This window comes from Ahaetulla prasina, chromosome 11 (assembly GCF_028640845.1).
Source record: "Ahaetulla prasina isolate Xishuangbanna chromosome 11, ASM2864084v1, whole genome shotgun sequence".
Taxonomy (NCBI): Eukaryota; Metazoa; Chordata; class Lepidosauria; order Squamata; family Colubridae; genus Ahaetulla; species Ahaetulla prasina.
Window position 1 is genome coordinate 24,930,049 of NC_080549.1, and position 18,923 is coordinate 24,948,971.

At 42.7% G+C, this 18,923-nt stretch overlaps 1 protein-coding gene across 12 annotated transcripts in view; it reads left to right on the forward strand.

Moving 5' to 3' along the window:
- Positions 1–18,923, forward strand: part of LOC131205021 (actin-binding protein WASF3-like) — a 38,067-nt gene continuing 19,144 nt past the window's right edge. For 2 of the 12 annotated variants that reach the window (XM_058196812.1, XM_058196810.1), the window contains exons 1-2: positions 3,944–4,914; positions 8,755–8,908. In XM_058196812.1, coding sequence (XP_058052795.1) covers positions 4,782–4,914; positions 8,755–8,908 — 287 coding nt within the window. In that variant the 5' untranslated portion in view covers positions 3,944–4,781. The other 10 variants (XR_009156693.1, XR_009156692.1, XR_009156695.1 and 7 more) reach the window with 10 other exon arrangements.

Genomic DNA, 18,923 nt, shown 5'->3' on the forward strand with positions numbered 1-18,923 from the left:
TTTGGTTGAAGCTTTGGAGATTTTGGGAAGAGACCACAGAGTCAGGTAGTGTATTCCAAGCATTAACAACTCTGTTACTGAAGTCATATTTTCTGCAATCAAGATTGGAGCGGTTAACATTAAGTTTAAATCTATTGTGTGCTCGTGTATTGTTGCAATTGAAGCTGAAGTAGTCTTCAATAGGAAGGACATTGTAATAGATGATTCTGAGTTAAACTCAGGTCATGTTGAAGGCGGCATAGTTCTAAATTTTCTAAACCCAGGATTTCAAATCTGGTGGCATAAGTAGTTTGTTGTATTCGGAGGAGTGAAGAACTCTTCTTGTAAAATATTTCTGGACACGTTCAATTGTATTGATGTCTGAAATGTGGTATGGGTTCCAGACAGGCGAGCTGTATTCAAGAATTGGTCTAGCAAATGTTTTATAAGCTCTGGTTAGTAGTGTAGTGTTTCTGGAGAGGAAGCTGCGCAAGATTAGGTTTACAACTCCTGAAGCCTTTTTTGCGATGTAGTTACAGTGGGCTTTGGCACTTAGATCATTTGATATGAAAACTCCAAGGTCTTTAACAGGGTGGGGGGTCATCTGTAAGGTAATGTCCATCAAGCTTGTACTTAGTGTTTAGGTTCTTTTTTCCAATATGTAAGACTGAGCATTTGCTGGTTGAGATTTGGAGTTGCCAAGTTTTAGACCATTCAGATACAAAGTCAAGGTCTTTTTGAAGGGTAGAAGTATTGTTAGTGGTGTTAAATAGTTTGACATCGTCAGCAAAGAGAACACAATGACTTGAGATAAGGTCACAGAGATCATTTATGTATAATATGAAGAGCGTTGGTCCAAGAACGCTACCTTGGGGAACGCCACTTTTGACAGGAACAGGATTTGATAGAGCATTGCCAATTTTGACCACTTGTTGTCTGTTTGATAGGAAAGCTGTTATCCAGTTGTGGAGGGATCCTGAGATGCCGTAGGATTTTAGTTTTAGGAGAAGTTTATTATGTACTACTGAGTCAAAAGTCTTTGTAGATTGCATCTATTGCTTTGACCTGATCAAGATTTGTAGTCCATATGTTTTTGCAGTGAGAATGGTAAGAGCATTCCATTTAAAAGTCCTTTTAAAAAGTGTCGGATTCAAAAGTGCCAGACCCTTCATGCTCTTTTGAACATAACAGAGGGCAGATTCAGCATTTCAAATGCTCTGTTGCAGAAAGAGCATACGTTCAGCATGCTTGTGTACAGATAGTCCTCAACTTATAACAGTTCATTTAATGACTGTTCAAATTTTTTTTTTTTTTTGCATTTATATCCCGCCCTTCTCCGAAGACTCAGGGCGGCTTACACTATGTCAAGCAATAGTCTTCATCCATTTGTATACTATATACAAAGTCAACTTATTGCCCCCAACAATCTGGGTCCTCATTTTACCTACCTTAGAAAGGATGGAAGGCTTGAGTCAACCTTGGGCCTGGTGGGACTTGAACCTGCAATATTGCAAGCAGTTGCTGTTAATAATAGGCTGCATTAGCCTGTTGCACCACCAGAGGCCCTTCACCATGGCACTGAAAAAAATGACTTGTGACCATTTTCACACTTACGACCATTGCAGCATGTCCTATGATCACATGATCAAAATTCAGATCTTTGGCAACTGGCTCATATTTATGATGGTTCCAGGGTCATGTGATCATTTTTTGTGACCTTCAGACAAGCAAAGTCAATGGGGAAGCCAGATTCACTTAAACGAAAGTGTTACTAATTGAACAACTGCAGTTTTTCCCTTAACAAAAGTGGCAAAAAAGGTCGTAAAATGGGGGCAAAAAACCTCACTTAAATGTCTCATTTAACAACATAAATTCTGGGCTCAATTGTGGTCGTAAGTCGAAGACTACCCATAGTCACAAAAGGGGACACTCTAAAGCAGTGGTCTCCAACCTTGGCAACTTTAAGCCTGGCGGACTTCAACTCCCAGAATTCTTGCTGGCTGGGCAATTCTGGTAGTTGAAGTCCGCAAGGCTTAAAGTTGCCAAGGTTGGAGACCCCTGCTCTAAAGCTAGACAGACTGAGGCTGAAAGCAGTTATAACAAACAAACAAACAAACAAAAATAGACGGAAGTCATTTAAATAAGTCTGGGCTCTTTGCTGAGGAGGCAGTTATCTTTTGTATATCTTCTGCTAAAGGACGTTTTTTGTTTTGCAGAGACAACTGTGAGCTACCCAACACAAACAGAGCGGCTCTTGGGAAGCAGAGAGACGTCATGTCTCCAGCTGAATCCACAAGGAAATCATAACCATTACTTGTCATTATGCAACTCGTCTAACAAGTGGTGAGTTCCTAAACCGAAGACTTGGATTTGTTCAGAATTGTTGTTCTTAGATCAGTTTGTGCCCGATGAATGTTTCATAGAGTTCCGGGGGGTGGGTGGGGAGAGTGCAGGGGAGGGGGATGGATTTGCTTGTTTTGATACTCGAAGCATTTGTGCTTTCAAAGATCAGATTCTCTGCCTCTTCAGAACCCGTGGAAAAGACTGTTGACGTTAAGTAAATTGCGGTGTGGAATCACTCTGAAAAAATGTTTCCAAATGTTCCCTAAACTCCCTTCTGGGTTTCTCTTGTAAAGGGGAATAAAGAGAAAGCTGAGTTGTGTTTTTGTTTTTAATTAAAACATACACCGCAAAACCAGGAGATTTGCACAGCAAACTCTTGTGATTAGCCCTGTTTCATAACTTGGCACAGTGGGTGGCTGGAGCTTTTTGAAATGAAAAGAAAAACATACCTTGAAAAGGGTGGTGTTTTTTTTAAAACCTGTCACCTGCCAATAAATGAGCTTATAACTTCTAGAAGCCTCAGTCAGAATCCTGGAACTTGTACGTCCAACACATCTGGAATATGTCAGGTGGGAAAAGCTGGGTTAAGCTGGAGAAATTCTCTGAAAAAAAGGGGCCCTCTCTTCTTGACTTGATCTTCTTCCTTTTCTAACAAATTAGGCAGGTGGTCATGTCTTCAGGTGAACTGGTCCCAGGACTGTTCAGCAGGAAGCTCCTTCCAAATGAAGGCAAGCACAAGGCTTGGTCAATTGACCATCCCTCCAAGTCACAGTTCTGGTGGGAGGGAGCTTCAGAAATATTCAAGAAATATCGAATAGCATATGAATAAATTTAGGAAATATTTTGTATTAGATATATTTCTGAAGGAGAGGGGAATTGAGAGTGTGATTAAATGTGGAGAGACTAGAGGTTATAATTTAGGAATTATTTTAGATTATGATTGTTAGTTTTGATACCCTGCATTTTGTTCTGGGAAGTCGGGGTGGGGGGCGGGGGGTATGGGGGAGGGGAATTGGGGGGTTGAGGCTAGAGATGGAGTGATGGTGAATGTACAGGGATTATTGAAGATGTATAAATATAATTAATGTAGGGTCAGGTCTGCCCAGTTACCATTTTAGAACGGTGGGGAGGGAGAAAAGAGAGAGTAGGAGGTAGGAAAGAGGAGAAGAGGAAGGAAGAGGGGTAGAAGAGGGAGAAGGAAGGTATAGGGTGGAGGGAGGAGAGGATGTAGATAAGAGAAGGAGAGGAAGGTTTGGAAAGAAGGCAGAAGAAGGTAGAAGAGGGAAGAGAGTTAAAAAGGGGGGTGGTGACTGGGCAAGCCCGACTAATTGTATATAATTGTACATTGGATGAATTATTTGATATGAATGTAAAAATAAAACTTTTTTTATAAAAAAAAAAGAAATATTCAAGAAGACCTTCAGCTGTTCACTTGAAGGCATCCTGAAGGCTACTTACAAGCAGGACAGGTAACAGTATAACAGAGTTGGAAGGGACCTTGGAGGTCTTAGTCAACCTCCTGCTCGAGCGGGAGACCCTATTTCATTCAGGACAAATGGCTGTCCAGTCTCTTCCTAAAGATCTCCAGTGGTGAAGCAATCTATGAAACCAATGGTATGTTCTTTTTGGAGTGTGCGTGTGTTTGTGAGTGAGTGAGTCAGTGTTGCCTCCTGGCATTTTCTTCTGTGACACTCCCCACCCCACCTCGGGAGGAATATCTTCAGGAATATAGCAAATAAGTGTAAGTGCAAATAAGCAAAATCTGTAATTTTACGATACTCATGAAATTGTGGCTTTCAAGCTTTGCGTGTCACATACCATGGCGCACACGTTAAATTTCATCATGCTGCATTTTCTTTAGATTTTGCCCTGCAGATACGTCCAGCTTTCTGGTTACGTTATTCAGAGCCCCAAATGTCCATACCTTTGGGTATCTGGTAATGTCAACATGTAACTGTGCCTTAGAACATAATACCTTAGAACCATAGGGCTGGAAGGGACCTGAGAGGTCATCTAGTCCAAACCCCCCTGCTCAAGGCAGGAGACCATCCTGATCAAAAGGTTGTCTATTTTTGAAAACTTCCTGTGAGGGAGCACCCACAACTCCAGGAAACAAGCCATTCCACTAATTAGCTGTTCTCTCAGTCACAAAATTTCTCCTCACTTTGAGGTTAGATCTCTCTTTGACGTGCTTTCACCCATTATTCCTTGTCCTGCCCTCAGGTGCTTTGGTCTACGTTGGCTGGGGAATTCTGGGAATTGAAGTCCTTAGAATTTCAAATTGCCACGGTCGAGAAACCTGCTCTAGACTGGTCCTTCAAAGCATTAGTTGCCAGCCTTCTTTCTCCCATAGAATCCTGCCAAAGATATGAGTCAACCTCACTCGATCCCAAAGCCCATCACTTCCCAAGCACACGGCTCCCCTCCTCCGTCTTTCCAGTCCCTTCCCTACATCTTTCATGGCTTCCGACAGTACATTCCCAAACAGAACAAAGCGTTATCAGCACGCCATCTCAACCGCAAGACAAGTTCAAACCCCGGGTTTACGTCTGATCTGCAAGATTACGTCTCTTCTGGCCGCCACCCAAAAAGGTACATGATATACTCAGAAAGTGGAAAAGTACAATTGCAAAGTTTATTTTTTATTATTTTGCCATCAGGGCTGCTCCTAAATGCCATAAAGCTTCGTTTGGCCTGGAAAAATTGGTTGCTGAATTGTCTCGGGGAAGAAACTGAGCAAAGGTTATGTCAGGTAGCTAAGGCTTAGAATCCCAGAGTTGAAAGGGACCCTAGAGGTCCTCCAGTCCAACCCCCTGTGCTGAAAAGAGCTGCATTTCTAATTTCAGGTGGTCGAAGCACCTGAATTTGTTTCCCAGTTAAGCTCAAAGTGAAGTGAAGGTCTCGGCTAGCTCAGCCACAGAATCACAGAAGGTAAGTGAGCAGCATCATACTTTTGAGTAGGTGAATTGAGGCTTTGGCTGAAGTAGCGGAATCCCTGGCCAAAAAAAAAAAGACCAACAGGAATCTCTTGGGCCCAAATGAGTGTTCCCATAGCACAAAGATTGAGAAAGGCGGTGAATTGGGATTAGGAAGGTCATCCTGGCAGCACTTGTGGAAATTGTCACAAAATGGCTGCCACAGCAGAAACCTTCCCACTCTGCCTACTCTGAAGGGGGCTGACTGCTACCAAAACAAAGGGAGGATGGATCCTGTTATGCTTTTTTAGCTTCATCCCCAGGATCTGCCTTCCCTATCACCTTACCTCTGGATAGGCAAGCCTGTTTCCAGGCCAAACACAGGGGTGCAGCCATGCATGGGGATTTCTGGAAATTAAGCTGAAGCTGGCACCTGGATGCTTAGTTTACCCTACACCAGCTTCTCATGTTTTAATTCAAACATGAAAGTCAAAAGCAGCACGGCACCTCGTAGGAAGCCTTCGACAGGACCTATGTTTAACTCATAGAATCATCTATTGCAATGTCCTTCCTGTTGAAGACTACTTCAGCTTCAATCACAACAATACGAGAGCAAACAATAGATTTAAACTTAAATGTTAACCGCTTCAATCTTGATTGCAGAAAATATGACTTCTGTAACAGAGTTATTAGTGCTTGGAATACACTACCTGACTCTGTGGTCTCTTCCCAAAATCCCCAAAGCTTTAACCAAAAACCGTCTACTATTGACCTCACCCCATTCCTAAGAGGTCTGTAAGGGGCGTGCATAAGAGCACCAGCATGCCTACCGTTCCTGTCCTATTGTTTCCTTTCATTATATCCAATTAATATAGTTATTACATACTTATGCTTATATATATGCTTATATATTATATAGTTATTTTCATGCTTATGCTTATATATACTGTTGTGACAAAATAAATAAATAAATAAATAAATAAATAAATAAATAAAAAATAAGCAAGAGAGGTATGCAGGACATCTCTGGAGTCCAGGGAATTCAACTAGCCAATTCTCATTTACAAAGTTGCAGGGAATGGTCCTCTGAAGCTGAGGAACTTTAAGATATGTGGACATCAATGCCCAGAATTCCCCAGCCAGCATGCTGGCTGGATAATTCTGGGAGTTGATGTCCACGTTTTAAAGTTGCCAAGTTTAAAAAACACTGATTTAACTGGCCTTGAGGCCAAGTTGGGGAACTCTTGGAGAGTGCTAGCCTGTTAGTTGATGCCCTAGAAAAACAGCCTGGCATGTTCCATAATTTGGGGTTATATAACAACACACACACACACACACACACACACTGTTGACAGAGTATTGACAAAGAATACTGGCAAGTATTCACAAAGATCCTATTGCCAAGTCTTCACAAAGAATTCTTACTCATAAAGGCGCGTGAACATTTGGGAAAGGTTAGGACCTGCTCCCTTTTTGACAAGGATCCAAAATGAAACCTCACCTTTTCATTCTGGCCCAGCTGCTCTGTCATCATCTCACCTCTGTCCTGAACTCAAGGCCCATTGTGGCTTATCCCAATCTTAGTCTGTTAAGGCTGGGGAATAAAACTTGGAGTGTGTTGCTTCAAGAACAATCTCTGCTTTGCCCCAATTGACCACCTCAACACTTTTTCCAAAAATACTCCCGGAAATATCAAGACATTGTTGCTAGTGACGATTGCTGTCTTCCAATATTTGAGGGACTGTCATAGAGAGGAGGGGGTCAACCTATTTTCCAAAGAACCTGAAGGCAGGACAAAAAGTAACGGATGGAAACTTCTGAAAGAGAGAAGCAACCGAGAAATAAGGAGAAATTTCCCCGCAATGAGGACAATTAACCAATGTCTTGGCTTGACAATGGCTTGTCTTCAGAAGTTATGGGTGCTCCACCACTGAAGGTTTTCACAAAGAGACTGGACAGCCAGGTCTAGTCTAGTGAAAAGAAGGACTAGGGAAGACATGATAAAACTGTTCCAATATTTGAGGGGCTGCCACAAAGAAGAGTGTGCCAACCTATTTTCCAAAGCATCGCAGGGCAGGACAAGAAACAATGGATGGAAACTAATCAAGGAGAGAAGCAACTTAGAACTAAGGAAAAATTTCCCAACGAGGACAATAAACCAGTGGAATGGCTTGTCTTCAGAAGTTGTGGGTGCTCCATCAGTGGAGATTTTCAAGAAGAGATTGGACAGCCACTTATCTGAAACGGTATAGGGTCTCCTGCTAATGAGCAGGGGGTTGGACTAGAAGACCTCTAAGATCCCTTCCAACTCTGTTATTCTAAAAGCACCCATAATGGCAGTTTAACCAGCTTCTGCTCTCTTTTGCTCTAAAAGCTTCCCTTGTAATGGTCGCTTTTGAAAGAAAAGGGACCTAATCTGAGAATGGAATCAGAAGCAGAAGGGATGGTGCTTTTCACTTCAAAGCAGGCGCCTTTACAAATATGGCACTGGGGTTTAGCAGAGACATCTCCTAGCATAGCTTGACAACCAGTAAAAACCTCTGATGTTCCACCACATCCCTACGATTGAAAAACCAGTCCTTCTGATGATGGCGAAAGGAATTTCATATGCATGTGCTGGATATCTAATAAGATATCAGTATATGTATATTGCAGTTTTCCGTTGTAATTTCCAGTCACGGATGTCAAGAAAGACAGTTAGTGCATGTCCTCCTTCACCCTCCTTTGTCCTCCTTTCATGTCCATGTCCTGTTTTGCCTGTTCAGTAACTGGACAGTAACAGTAATCTGGTAACTGGAATGTGGGACCGAACTCTCCAAGGCTCCAAGGCAAGAGGCATCCCCATCGATCAATCGTAAGATGTAGGAGTCAGGGAACTCTCCAGGAGAAAAAAGCAGAGATGAGAACAACACCATAGCGTGTTATAAAAGAAGCATTCCAAGGCTCCGGCAACACACAGCTAAAATGTTGGGAAAATCTTTCCTTCCTGAAGTCCCAAAAGTGCTCTTTCAAGAGGCAACTGGGCTTTCTGGTGTTGTTGTTGTTTTGAAGACGTTTCACTTCTCATTCAAGAAGCTTCTTCATTTCTGACTGAATGGTGGAGAATAGAAGGACTGATATTCCTTGCAGTCCTCTGGTCATTAGTGCTCTTTCTGAGAGTCACTGAGGCCACTTGGAGGTATATCCATGCTCTCAGAATCATCTGAATATAGCAATTGGTTGTGGACGTGGCCTCAAAGACTCTCAGAAAGAGTGCAAATGACCAGAGGACTGCAAGGAATATAAATCCTTCCATCCTCCACCATTCAGTCAGAACTGAAGAAACTTCTTAGACGAGAAGCAAAATGTCTTCAGAGAAAAACAAAGAAAGTCCCATTGCCTCTTGAAAAAGCACCTTTAGGATATCCAGCAGGATTTGCAGGGGGCCGTGTGTGTGTGTGTGTGTGCCCCTGTGTGTTTTGTGTATGAGATAGGATCGTGAGCATACCTTAAAGAGCGCCTGGTTTGTGTCTTCCAGTCTCCCTGCAGGATATCAACATGCGGAAAGCTTTCAAGAGCTCTACCATCCAGAACCAGCAGGTGGTGTCGCGCAATTCGATCCCTAATCCCGTGATGGAGATGTACCAGCGTTGTGATAAGCCTCCGCCCTTGAATATCCTCACTCCGTACAGGTAGAGTGGGGGAGGGACACTGCTGGTGGTGGCTTTGCACCCATTACAAGGCCGAGCAGGGCTCTGGGCCACTTTAAAACATGTGGACTTCAGCTCCCAGAATTCCCCAGCTAGCCACAATATAAAAAAGATATTGAGACCCTAGACCAGGGCTGTCAAACTCACGGCAGCGGGCCGGAGGCATCACGTGCTGGCCACGCCCATGCCTGGTTTAGCGAAGGGGAGAAAAGTCCCAATATGTCATGTGACGATACTGTGATGACATGAGTTTGACACCCCTACTCTAGAAAGACTGCAGAGAAGAGCAAGAAAGATTATTGGGACTGAAGGCTGAAACATACAAAGAACAGTTGCTGGAATTGTGTATGTCTAATTTAATGAAAAGAAAGAATAAGGGTGACATGGTAGCAGTGTTGTAATATTTGAGGGGGGGGGCACCTCAAAGAAGAAGAAGAGGGGGGCAGCCTATTCTCCATCTACCTATAAGCTCTTTCCTGGGTGAAGGACGCCTCATCACTGCAATAACCGAGCACTGGTTCACTCCACCGTTAGGTTCTTGCCACTTGTCCAAGAAGACACTTTGGAAGAATGCAGTGGCATAGACATCTGTACCATGGTCAGGAAAACAGCACGATGTGTCCATAAAGTCAAGCTTGGTTCCTGGGTGGTTTTATTTAAATGTGGCTTTGGGGATTCAACATTTTTTTGTGGGGTTATTTATAAGTAAGGTTCTACATTTACGCAAAAAAACCCCAAAATGCACAAGTACCGTATATGTGGTACCTTGCTCAATAGTAGTACCTGTGAGAGGGATCTTGGAGTCCTAGTGGACAACCATTTAGATATGAGCCAGCCGTGTGCAGCAGCTGCTAAAAAAGCCAACACAATTCTGGGCTGCATAAACAGAGGGATAGAATCAAGATCACATGAATTGTTAATACCACTTTATAATGCCTTGGTAAGACCATACTTGGAATACTGCATTCAGTTTTGGTCGCTGTGATGTAAAAAAGATGCTGAGACTCTAGAAAGAGGGCAGAGAAGAGCAACCAAGATGATTAGGGGACTGGAGGCTAAAACATATGAAGAACGGTTGCAGGAACTGGGTATGTCTAGTTTAATAAAAAGAAGGACTAGGGGAGACATGATAGCAGTATTCCAATATCTCAGAGGTTGCCACAAAGAAGAGGGAGTCAAGCTATTCTCCAAAGCCCCTGAGGGTAGAACAAGAAGCAATGGGTGGAAACTGATCAAGGAAAGAACCAACTTAAGAACTAAGGAGAAATTTCCTGACAGTTAGAACAATTAATAAGTGGACTTGCCTGAAGAAGTTGAGAATGCTCCAACACTGGAAATTTTTAAAAAAATGTTGGATAGCCATTTGTCTGAAATGGTGTAGGGTTTCCTGCCTGGGCAGGGGGTCGGACTAGAAGGTTTCCAAGGTCCCTTCCAACTCTGTTGTTATTAATAAAAAGTTATTAATATGTCTTCCTATGACAGTGACCCATTTGGCTTTCGTTTGGGCATCGATGCTAAAGTTGTTGGGTTGATGTTGGGCGAATGCCAGTGGGGGTTTCCTGGATTTGAGTCTTCCGGTTGATTCTCCTCTATATCACCTTGATGTAGAATGCAGCACAGAAATAGATTTAATTTAAGTGCTTGGTAATTCCCTGATCAGGACCCATGCATAGAAATGCCCTTAGGCAGGGGTCTCAGCAAAGCTGGCTGAGGAACTCTGGGAGTTGAAGTCCACAAGTCTTAAAGGGACCAAGGTTGGAGACCCCTGCCCTTAAGCATGAAAACTGGCTGAATGACTTTGGCCTTTCACACACTCTGAGTGCCTCTCAGGGTTGTTGTATGAAAAATAGAAGGGAGGAGTATTAGGCATGTTCATCACCTTGAGTTATTTATGAAAATAATAAAGGTGGGATAGTTTTTATTTTTTTAAAAAAAGATAACCTTGCTACCTGAACCACACACCAAGAAAGAGACTTCAAAAATCCCAGTTGCTCTAACAGCTTTCCTCTTTCAGTTGTCAGGACTCTCAAGGCAGCAGCTCATCAAAATTTAAAATTGTTGAATTGCTCCTCCAGTCGCCTGGTTTTTCTAAACCTCCAAAAATTCCCATTCCTCTCCTCCTGCAATTTCTTTCAATGATACACAACTCCCCTCTGCTGGTCAGCTGCAGTTCTACAAAATCAGGCATTGCTCCAACCGGATTTGATCGTGGAGATTTCTTTTTAAAAAAACCAGTTGCTAGCAGCCTAATGCTGTCACCTGTCTACCTGCTGGCTCTGAATAGAATTCTCCACACTGCTGACCTACTAAGACTCCACTGTCAGACATATGAAGAACAGTTGCAGGAACTCGGTATGTCTAGTTTAATAAAAAGAAGGACTAGGGGAGACATGATAGCAGTGTTCCAATATCTCAGGGGTTGCCACAAAAAAGAGAGAGTCAAGCTATTCTCCAAAGCACCTTAAAGTAGAACAAGAAGCAATGGGTGGAGACTGATCAAGGAAAGAAGCAACTTAAGGAGAAATTTCCTGACAGTTAGAACAATCAATAAGTGGAACAACTTGCCTCCAGAAGTTGTGAATGCTCCAACACTGGAAATTTTTAAGAAAATGTTGCATAACCATCTGACTGAGATGGTGTAGGGTTTCCTGCCTGGGCAGGGGGTTGGACTAGAAGGCCTCCAAGGTCCCTTCCAACTCTGTTGTTATATTATATTATATTATAATATAATATTATAACTAAGGACTACTAAATTGTGGCCTTCAACATCTCGAGTAGTTTCAGGACTGGTGTCTATGTCTATGGAGATTCTCAGTCATCCAGGTCATGGTTGTCCCAAAGGTGTTTTTTTTCAAAAGGCAACTGGAGTTTTCCTTGGTTTTCCTTGAAGACGTTTTGCTTCTCATCCAAGCAGCTTCTACAGTCAGAACTGTCTTCAAAGAAAAACAAAATAGAGTTGTCTTTCAGGACTGATGATATGCTATGGAAAGTGCAGAGTCCAACTAGCGTTATTAAGCATCTTTTTAATGCATCTGGGGCTGAATATTTCAAGAGTATGGCCAAGCAGTCTTTGGCTAGATATTAAATTCTGCCATATCACTGGGCAAGCTTCAATTGGTGCCTACGCAGAAATGCAACAAGATTCTTATCCGTTAAATCCCCAAATAAATTTTTGCTCTAAGTTTTCATGTCTAGCCAAAGTCTGCATTTTCACAACACCTTTAACCTGGTTATTCAATTAAACAGAATAACAGTTGGAAGGGACCTTGGAGGTCTTCTAGTCCAACCAACTGCCCATTAGCAGGAGACCCTATATACCATTCCAGACAAGTGGCTGTCCAGTCTCTTCTTAAATGCCTCCAGTGATGAAGCACCCACAACTTCTGAAGGCAAGCCATTCATCTGCCTTGTTGTCTGCAAAACCACAAAGAAGCAAACAACAACAAAAGAAGCCAAGATTCAAACTAATGAAATTCTGCAAATGAAATTGTTAAGCTGCTACAGCATGTGCCAGAAAAAACAGGCAGTTTCTTATGCAATAATAGCATTTTCCCCTCTCCTAGTAAGTACAGATATGCTATTGATTTTTCACCATTATTTATTCTCCTGCATTTGCAAAATGCACTGAGCCACAAGGCAGCCAACCCCATTTCCCCCTAAATATCTTCAGTTATTTTATTACTTTGAGATTCATGAATCTAGAAACCGGGAAAGCTGGGTTAAGTAAACCATCATTCAATAACTTATATGCCATGTGGTACCACTTGGTGGGGCGGGGGCAGGGAGGATTATACCTGTACAAATTCATTCATCCACCAATACCAAATACTTCTTTATCCATTCCCAGTATTTGTCAACTAATGAAATAAACCTAGACTTAAAAATAAACATTGCTCCTATTTTTTCACTTAAGAAAATGGGTTAAGTGCTTTTTACTTGCTTTATGGCCAGCGGTTCTTTGAAACAGGGCTTTCAAATTAGTGGGAATCCCAGTATCTGCCGCTTGAAATCCCACCAAGACATATTCACTTGGATTGAGGTTCATTTTCTATTTTACTGCCCTTTCTGGAATCCCTCCAATCCACTATGATTGGTCATTTGGCAGTTTCAACAAACCTGACTCGTTTGCGGAACAGTTTCAAGTCCCATTTATGTGAGACGTTCTTGACTTTACAGAGCCTCGAGATAACGTCCTGGCTCACCTCTGCCATGTCGGTGTCACAACCTGTTCAAAAGTTTGGGATGCAGGAATCTTTTGCCCATCCTAGAGCAGAAATGGAGTCTCCTTGGCCCGCCAAATGTGAGCAAACTTTATTCTCATCAGCCGCAGCCAGGATAGCCAAAGGTGAAGAATGATGAGGGATGTAAGCCTTCCCTTCCCCACCACTTGGTCAGAACTGAAGAATCTTCTTGGATGAGAAGCGAAACGTCTTCAAAGAAAAACAAGGAAGGAAGTCCAGTTGCCTCTTGAAGAAAAGCACCTTTGGGACATTGGTTTGGTGATAGTTTGAAATGACAACAGTATTGAAAAAAGTTACAACCATTTTCACACGACCATTGCAGCATTTCCCAATGGTCACGCGATCAAAATTTGGATGCTTGGCAACTGGCATGTATTTATGAGCGCTGCTCATAGTTAACCCCTGCAGTGATTCACTTAACAACCGTGGCAAGAAAAGTTGTAAAATGGGGCAAAGCTCCCTTAACAACTCTCTGGCTTAGCAACAGAAATGTGGGGTTCTACTGTGGTTGTAAGTCAAGGACGACCTGTGTTACTTTTTTCTGCTCATGCAGAAGGACTTCAAGAAGGACTCAAGGACTTCGTCAACTTCCGGACCTCCGAACCTTCCGGCGCGAGCTTAAAACACATTTATTCATCTGCGCAGGACTGGATTAGATTTTAAATTTATACTGGTTTTAATGGGTTTTATTATTTATATTGCTTTTTTAATAATTCGGCCATGTAGAATAAGTTTTTTAACTGTTGTTTTAGTCTGTATTTGTATGTACTTTTTTATTTGCCTGTGAACCGCCCTGAGTCCCTAGGGAGATAGGGCGGTATATAAATGTGATAAAATAAATAAATAAATAAATAAATAATAAATGCCATGCTGGAAAGCTCTCAGCCTAACGGGCACCTTGAACCCTGGTTTAGCTGTCTCCTGTGTTTCCCGCCAGGTGTCATCCAGAGAGTTCATCTGGCTTGAAGGCCAGCAGAGAGAGATTCAAGGCTCCAGCTGGTTGATAAGCTAGTTTATGACTGTAAACACTGAAACAGGAGAGCAGATTTTTCCTCTGAGGGGCCGGCAGTGGCTGTCTAGGGCTTATGGTTGTCCCTGGAGCCTCCTCCTCTTGCTGGTAAATATGGACAGATGCAAAAAGGGCAGCGAAGCAAAGAAGAAAAGACTGTTGGGTAGCTTGAACTTCAAAATAAGTTAGACAAACAAAAAGCTGTATACCAGTAGTCCTCTATTTAGGACTACAATGGAGCCCAAATTTTCTGTTACTAAGCGAGACATTTGTTAAGTGAGTTTTGCCCCATTTTACGACCTTTCTTGCCACAGTTATTAAGTGAATCAGTGCAGTTGTTAAGTTAGCAACATGGTTGTTAAGTGACTCTGGTTTCCCCATTGACTTTGCTTGTCAGAAGGTTGTAAAAGGGGATCACATGATCCCAGGACACTGCGACCGTCATTAGTATGAGTCAGTTGAAAGAATCTGAATTTTGATCATGGGACCATGGGGATGCTGCAATGGTTGTAAGTGTGACAAACGGTCATAAGTCACTTTTTTCAGCGCCAGTGTAACTCTGGTCACTAAATGAACTGTTGTAAGTTGAGGACTACCTGTAATATATTGTGAGAAATACGATTCATAGACATCAGGAAAACTGATGATGTATGCACTAAATCAGAGAGATGTAATTGTATATCTACACTTTCCATAACTAATGACAGTTAAAGTCCTTTTTCTTATCAGGGCAACCTGGTCTACCCAAATATGGGAGGGAGCATACTGACCAGGTTGCCCTGATAATAAAAAGGACTTAATCCCTCCCCTGGTACAAAGCTAGGAGAGTCTGTGGCTTAGAGGTTAATACATCTACCTAATACGTAAACAGCCCAGGTTTGAATCCCAGAAGGGCGTGGCTAGCTGACGAGAGCGAAATAGCTTGAAACAGATCTATACTAGTCATTCTTTCTTTGTTGGTAAATATAAGTTTAACACAAATGACAGTTAAATATTTGCGCCCATCAGGAAAATCAGATACTAGGCCCATCCAATTCCCAGATTGATATGATAGGGCTAGAAGGGACCTTGGAAATCTCCCAGTCCAAACCTTTGCTCAAGGCAGGAGTCCTTCTGCAGCTCTGGACAAACTCTGTCCAATTATTTCTTGAAAACCTCCAGTGATGAAGCATCCACAACTCTGGGAGGGAAAGGGTTCCACTGATTAATTGTTCTTAGGAAATTAGTTGTCAGGAAATTTCTTCTTAATCCCAAATTGGATCTCCATTGTTTCTTATCCTGTCCTTTGGTGCTTTGGAGAGGGGATTGGACTTAGAACAGGGGTCTCCAACCTTGGCAACTTTGAAACTTGTGGACTTCAACTCCCAGAATTCCTCAGACAGCAAAGCAAAGAGGGATTCTGGGAGTTGAAGTCCACAAGTCTTAAAGTTGCCAAGGTTGGAGACTCCCTATGACTGTTCTTGAAGTATGGCTATCGTGTCTCTCCTAAGCCTTCTCTTCCTTAGGCTAAACATATCTAATTCCCTTAGCTGTTCATCATACAATTTAGCCTCCAGACCTTTAATCACCTTTGTTGCGCTTCTCTGCACTCTTTCTAGGGCCTCATCATCTTTTTTCTATTGTGGTGGTCAGAACAGTAGAAAGTATTCAAAGCGTAGTGTCACTATCGCCATCCCACTAATATGAGTCTTCTGTTCTCATTTTAAACAATGGAGATGAGAGGACAAAATCAGGAATCCTTAACTCTAGAAGTTTAGGGTTTACAAGACAGAAATCATGAACATTGAATAAGAATTTTTTTTTTTTAAAAAAAGGTTGAGGGTCAGCAGAATAAATCCTGTAGATTATCATCAAGAGATTTCTCCAGGCAGACTTATTCAGACCACAATAAGGGATGGTTTCTCTTGGTTTGAATTTGTGCTCCAGGGATTGGTAATGCAATCGCAGGCAATTGGGGGGGGGTTGTGTGTGGGGTGTGTGTGTGTGCGTCTTTTCTCACAGCTGTCAATGCAAGCAGAGGCCTTGGTAGATAAATTTGGGGAAACATCGTGCAGAGTGTAAGGAAGAGGGCAGGAGGGAATCATTAGAAGGAGCAAGATTCACATACTGAGAGTAAATGTGATGCCTTCTTTAAAATACAGATTGTGGGCGTAAAGATAACACATTCCTGATGCTGTAGAACAGTGTTTCTCAACCTTGGCAGCTGGAGGATGTGTGAATTTCAACTTCCAGAATTCCTCAGCCAGTAAGATTTTATCTGGTATCTTGCAGTCTCCAAAATATTGACACAAAAAAGAGGGAGTCAAGCTATTCTCCAAAGCACCTGAGGGTAGGACAAGAATCAATGGATGGAAACTCATCAAGAAGAGAAACAACATAGAACTAAGGAGGTATTTCCTAACAGTGAGAACAATTAACAAGTGGAATTGCTTGCCTCCAGAAACTGCGGATAATCCATCACTGGAGGTTTTTAAGAAGAGACTGGGCAGCCACCTATCTGAAAGGGCATAGGATCTTCTGCTTGAGCTGGGGGTTGGAGTCAGGCTAGAAGACCTCCAAGGTCCCTTCCAAACTCTATTATTCTGATAGATTGTGTGCCATAAAGGCTGTCTGGAGAATTCTGGGAGTTGAAGTCCACATTGAAACATTGCTGTAGTGTAGGAAAATGCAATGGGGAAGGCAGAGAAAGCTAGCAAGGTTTTAATTTAGTGGCCCTTGGTCCACAGCGATCAGTGATTCAGACCGTTTCAAATCACCAAGAATATAACAGAAGATTTCCACTCCGTGGTTTTTAAAGGTAAGCAAGGCATGCAGTGGATGAGTCTATGAAGTTGCTCATAGCATCAGCATCTGCCGGAAATCCTTGACTTACGACCACAACTGGGACCAGAATTTCATTTGCTAAGCAACGTAGTAACAGAAGAACAGATTTGGAAGGGACCTTAGAGGTCTTCTAGTCCAACCCCCTGCTCAAGCAAGAGATCTCATGCCATTCCAGACTAGTGAATGTCCAGTCTCTTCTTAAAAATCTCCAGTGATGAAGTACCTACATCTTCTGGTGGCAAGCTGTTCCACTGGTTAATTGTTGTCACTGTCAGGAAGTTTCTCCTTACTTCCAGGTTGCTTCTCTCTTTGATTAGTTTCCATCCATTGTTTCCTGTCCTGCCTTCTGGTGCTTTGAAAAGCAGACTGACCTCCTCTTCTTTGTGGCAGCCCCTCGAATACTGGAAGGCTGCTATCATGTCACACCTCGTCCTTCTTTTCACTAGGCTAGACATACTCAATTCCTGCAAGGTTCTTCATGTTTGAGCCTCCAGCCCCATCATCATCTTTGATGCTTTTTTCTGTGCTCTTTCCAGAATCTTTTTGATAATATGGTAACCAAAACTGGATGCAGTATTCTAAGTATGGTCTTACTAAGGTTTTATAAAGCGGTACTAATACATCATGTGATTTTATTTTTGCTCTGATAAGCAAATAGCAATAGCAACAGCAGTTAAGATTTTTATACCGCTTCACAGTGCTTTACAGCAGGGGTCTCCAACCTTGGTTCCTTTAAGACTTGTGGACTTCAACTCCCAGAGTTCCTCAGCCAGCTTTGCTTTGCTGGCTGAGGAACTCTGGGAGTTGAAGTCCACAAGTCTTAAAGGGACCAAGGTTGGAGATTCCTGCTGTACAGCCCTCCAGCCTATTGCCCCAAACAATCTGGCTCCTCATTTTTCCCACCTGGGAAGGATGGAAGGCAGTGTCACCCTTGAACCGGTGAGACTCAAACTGCTGTCAGCAGAATTAGCCTGCAGTACTTGCATTCCGACCACTGCGCCACCACGATTCTTAATCGTTGTGGCTGTTAAGTGAATCATGCGGAAAAGCAAATAAGCTTCTCTCAGTGTCCGATACTACCTGGGAAGTCGAAAAGGGTGATCATGTGACCCTGGGACATTGCAGTTGTTGTAAAAACATGTGACTTGCCAAGTGCCTGGATTTGGCTCATGTGACCGTGGGGATGCTGCAACTATTTTAACTGTGAGGGTAGGTTGTAAGTAACTTTTTTCAGGGCTATGGTTAACTTCAGTCAGTCACCGGAGAATGATTGTAAGCCAAGTACTGACTGTAGACGCATCAGACAGCTAAGCCTGAAGAAAGCGAACAAGGACCAAGTATCAGCGCTTGGCATTATAGGTCAGAGACTTGTTTAATTTTTGAATGACCTCACCAAATTCTACAGATGAGGAACGCAGTGGTTAGAATGCAGGATTGCAGGGTAATTCTGCCAACTGCCAGGAGTTCGAGTCTCACCGGCTCAAGATTGACTCAGCTTTCCATCCTTCTGAGTTTGGCAAAGTGAAGATTCAGATTTTGGGCGTAAAAGTCAGGATGACTCTGTAAACTGCTTAGAGTGGGCTGTAAAAGCACTGTGAAGTGGTATATAAATCTAGTGCTATTGCTCCTTCCCTGCCTTTCCCACTGTTCTTTCCTCCAGCCCTCCCTCCCTCCAGCCCTCCTTTCCCTTTTCTTCCTACAGAACTGTGGTGGCACAGTGGTTAGAATGCAGTATTGCAGACTAACTCTGCCCACTGCCAGCAGTTTGATTCTCACCGGCTCAAGGTTAACTCAACCCTCCATCCTTCTAAGGTCGCTAAAACAAGGACCCAGGTTGTTGGGGGCAATATTCTGACTCTGTAAACCGCTTAGGGAGGGCTGCAAAGCACTGTGAAGCAGCATATAATATATAATATAACAACAG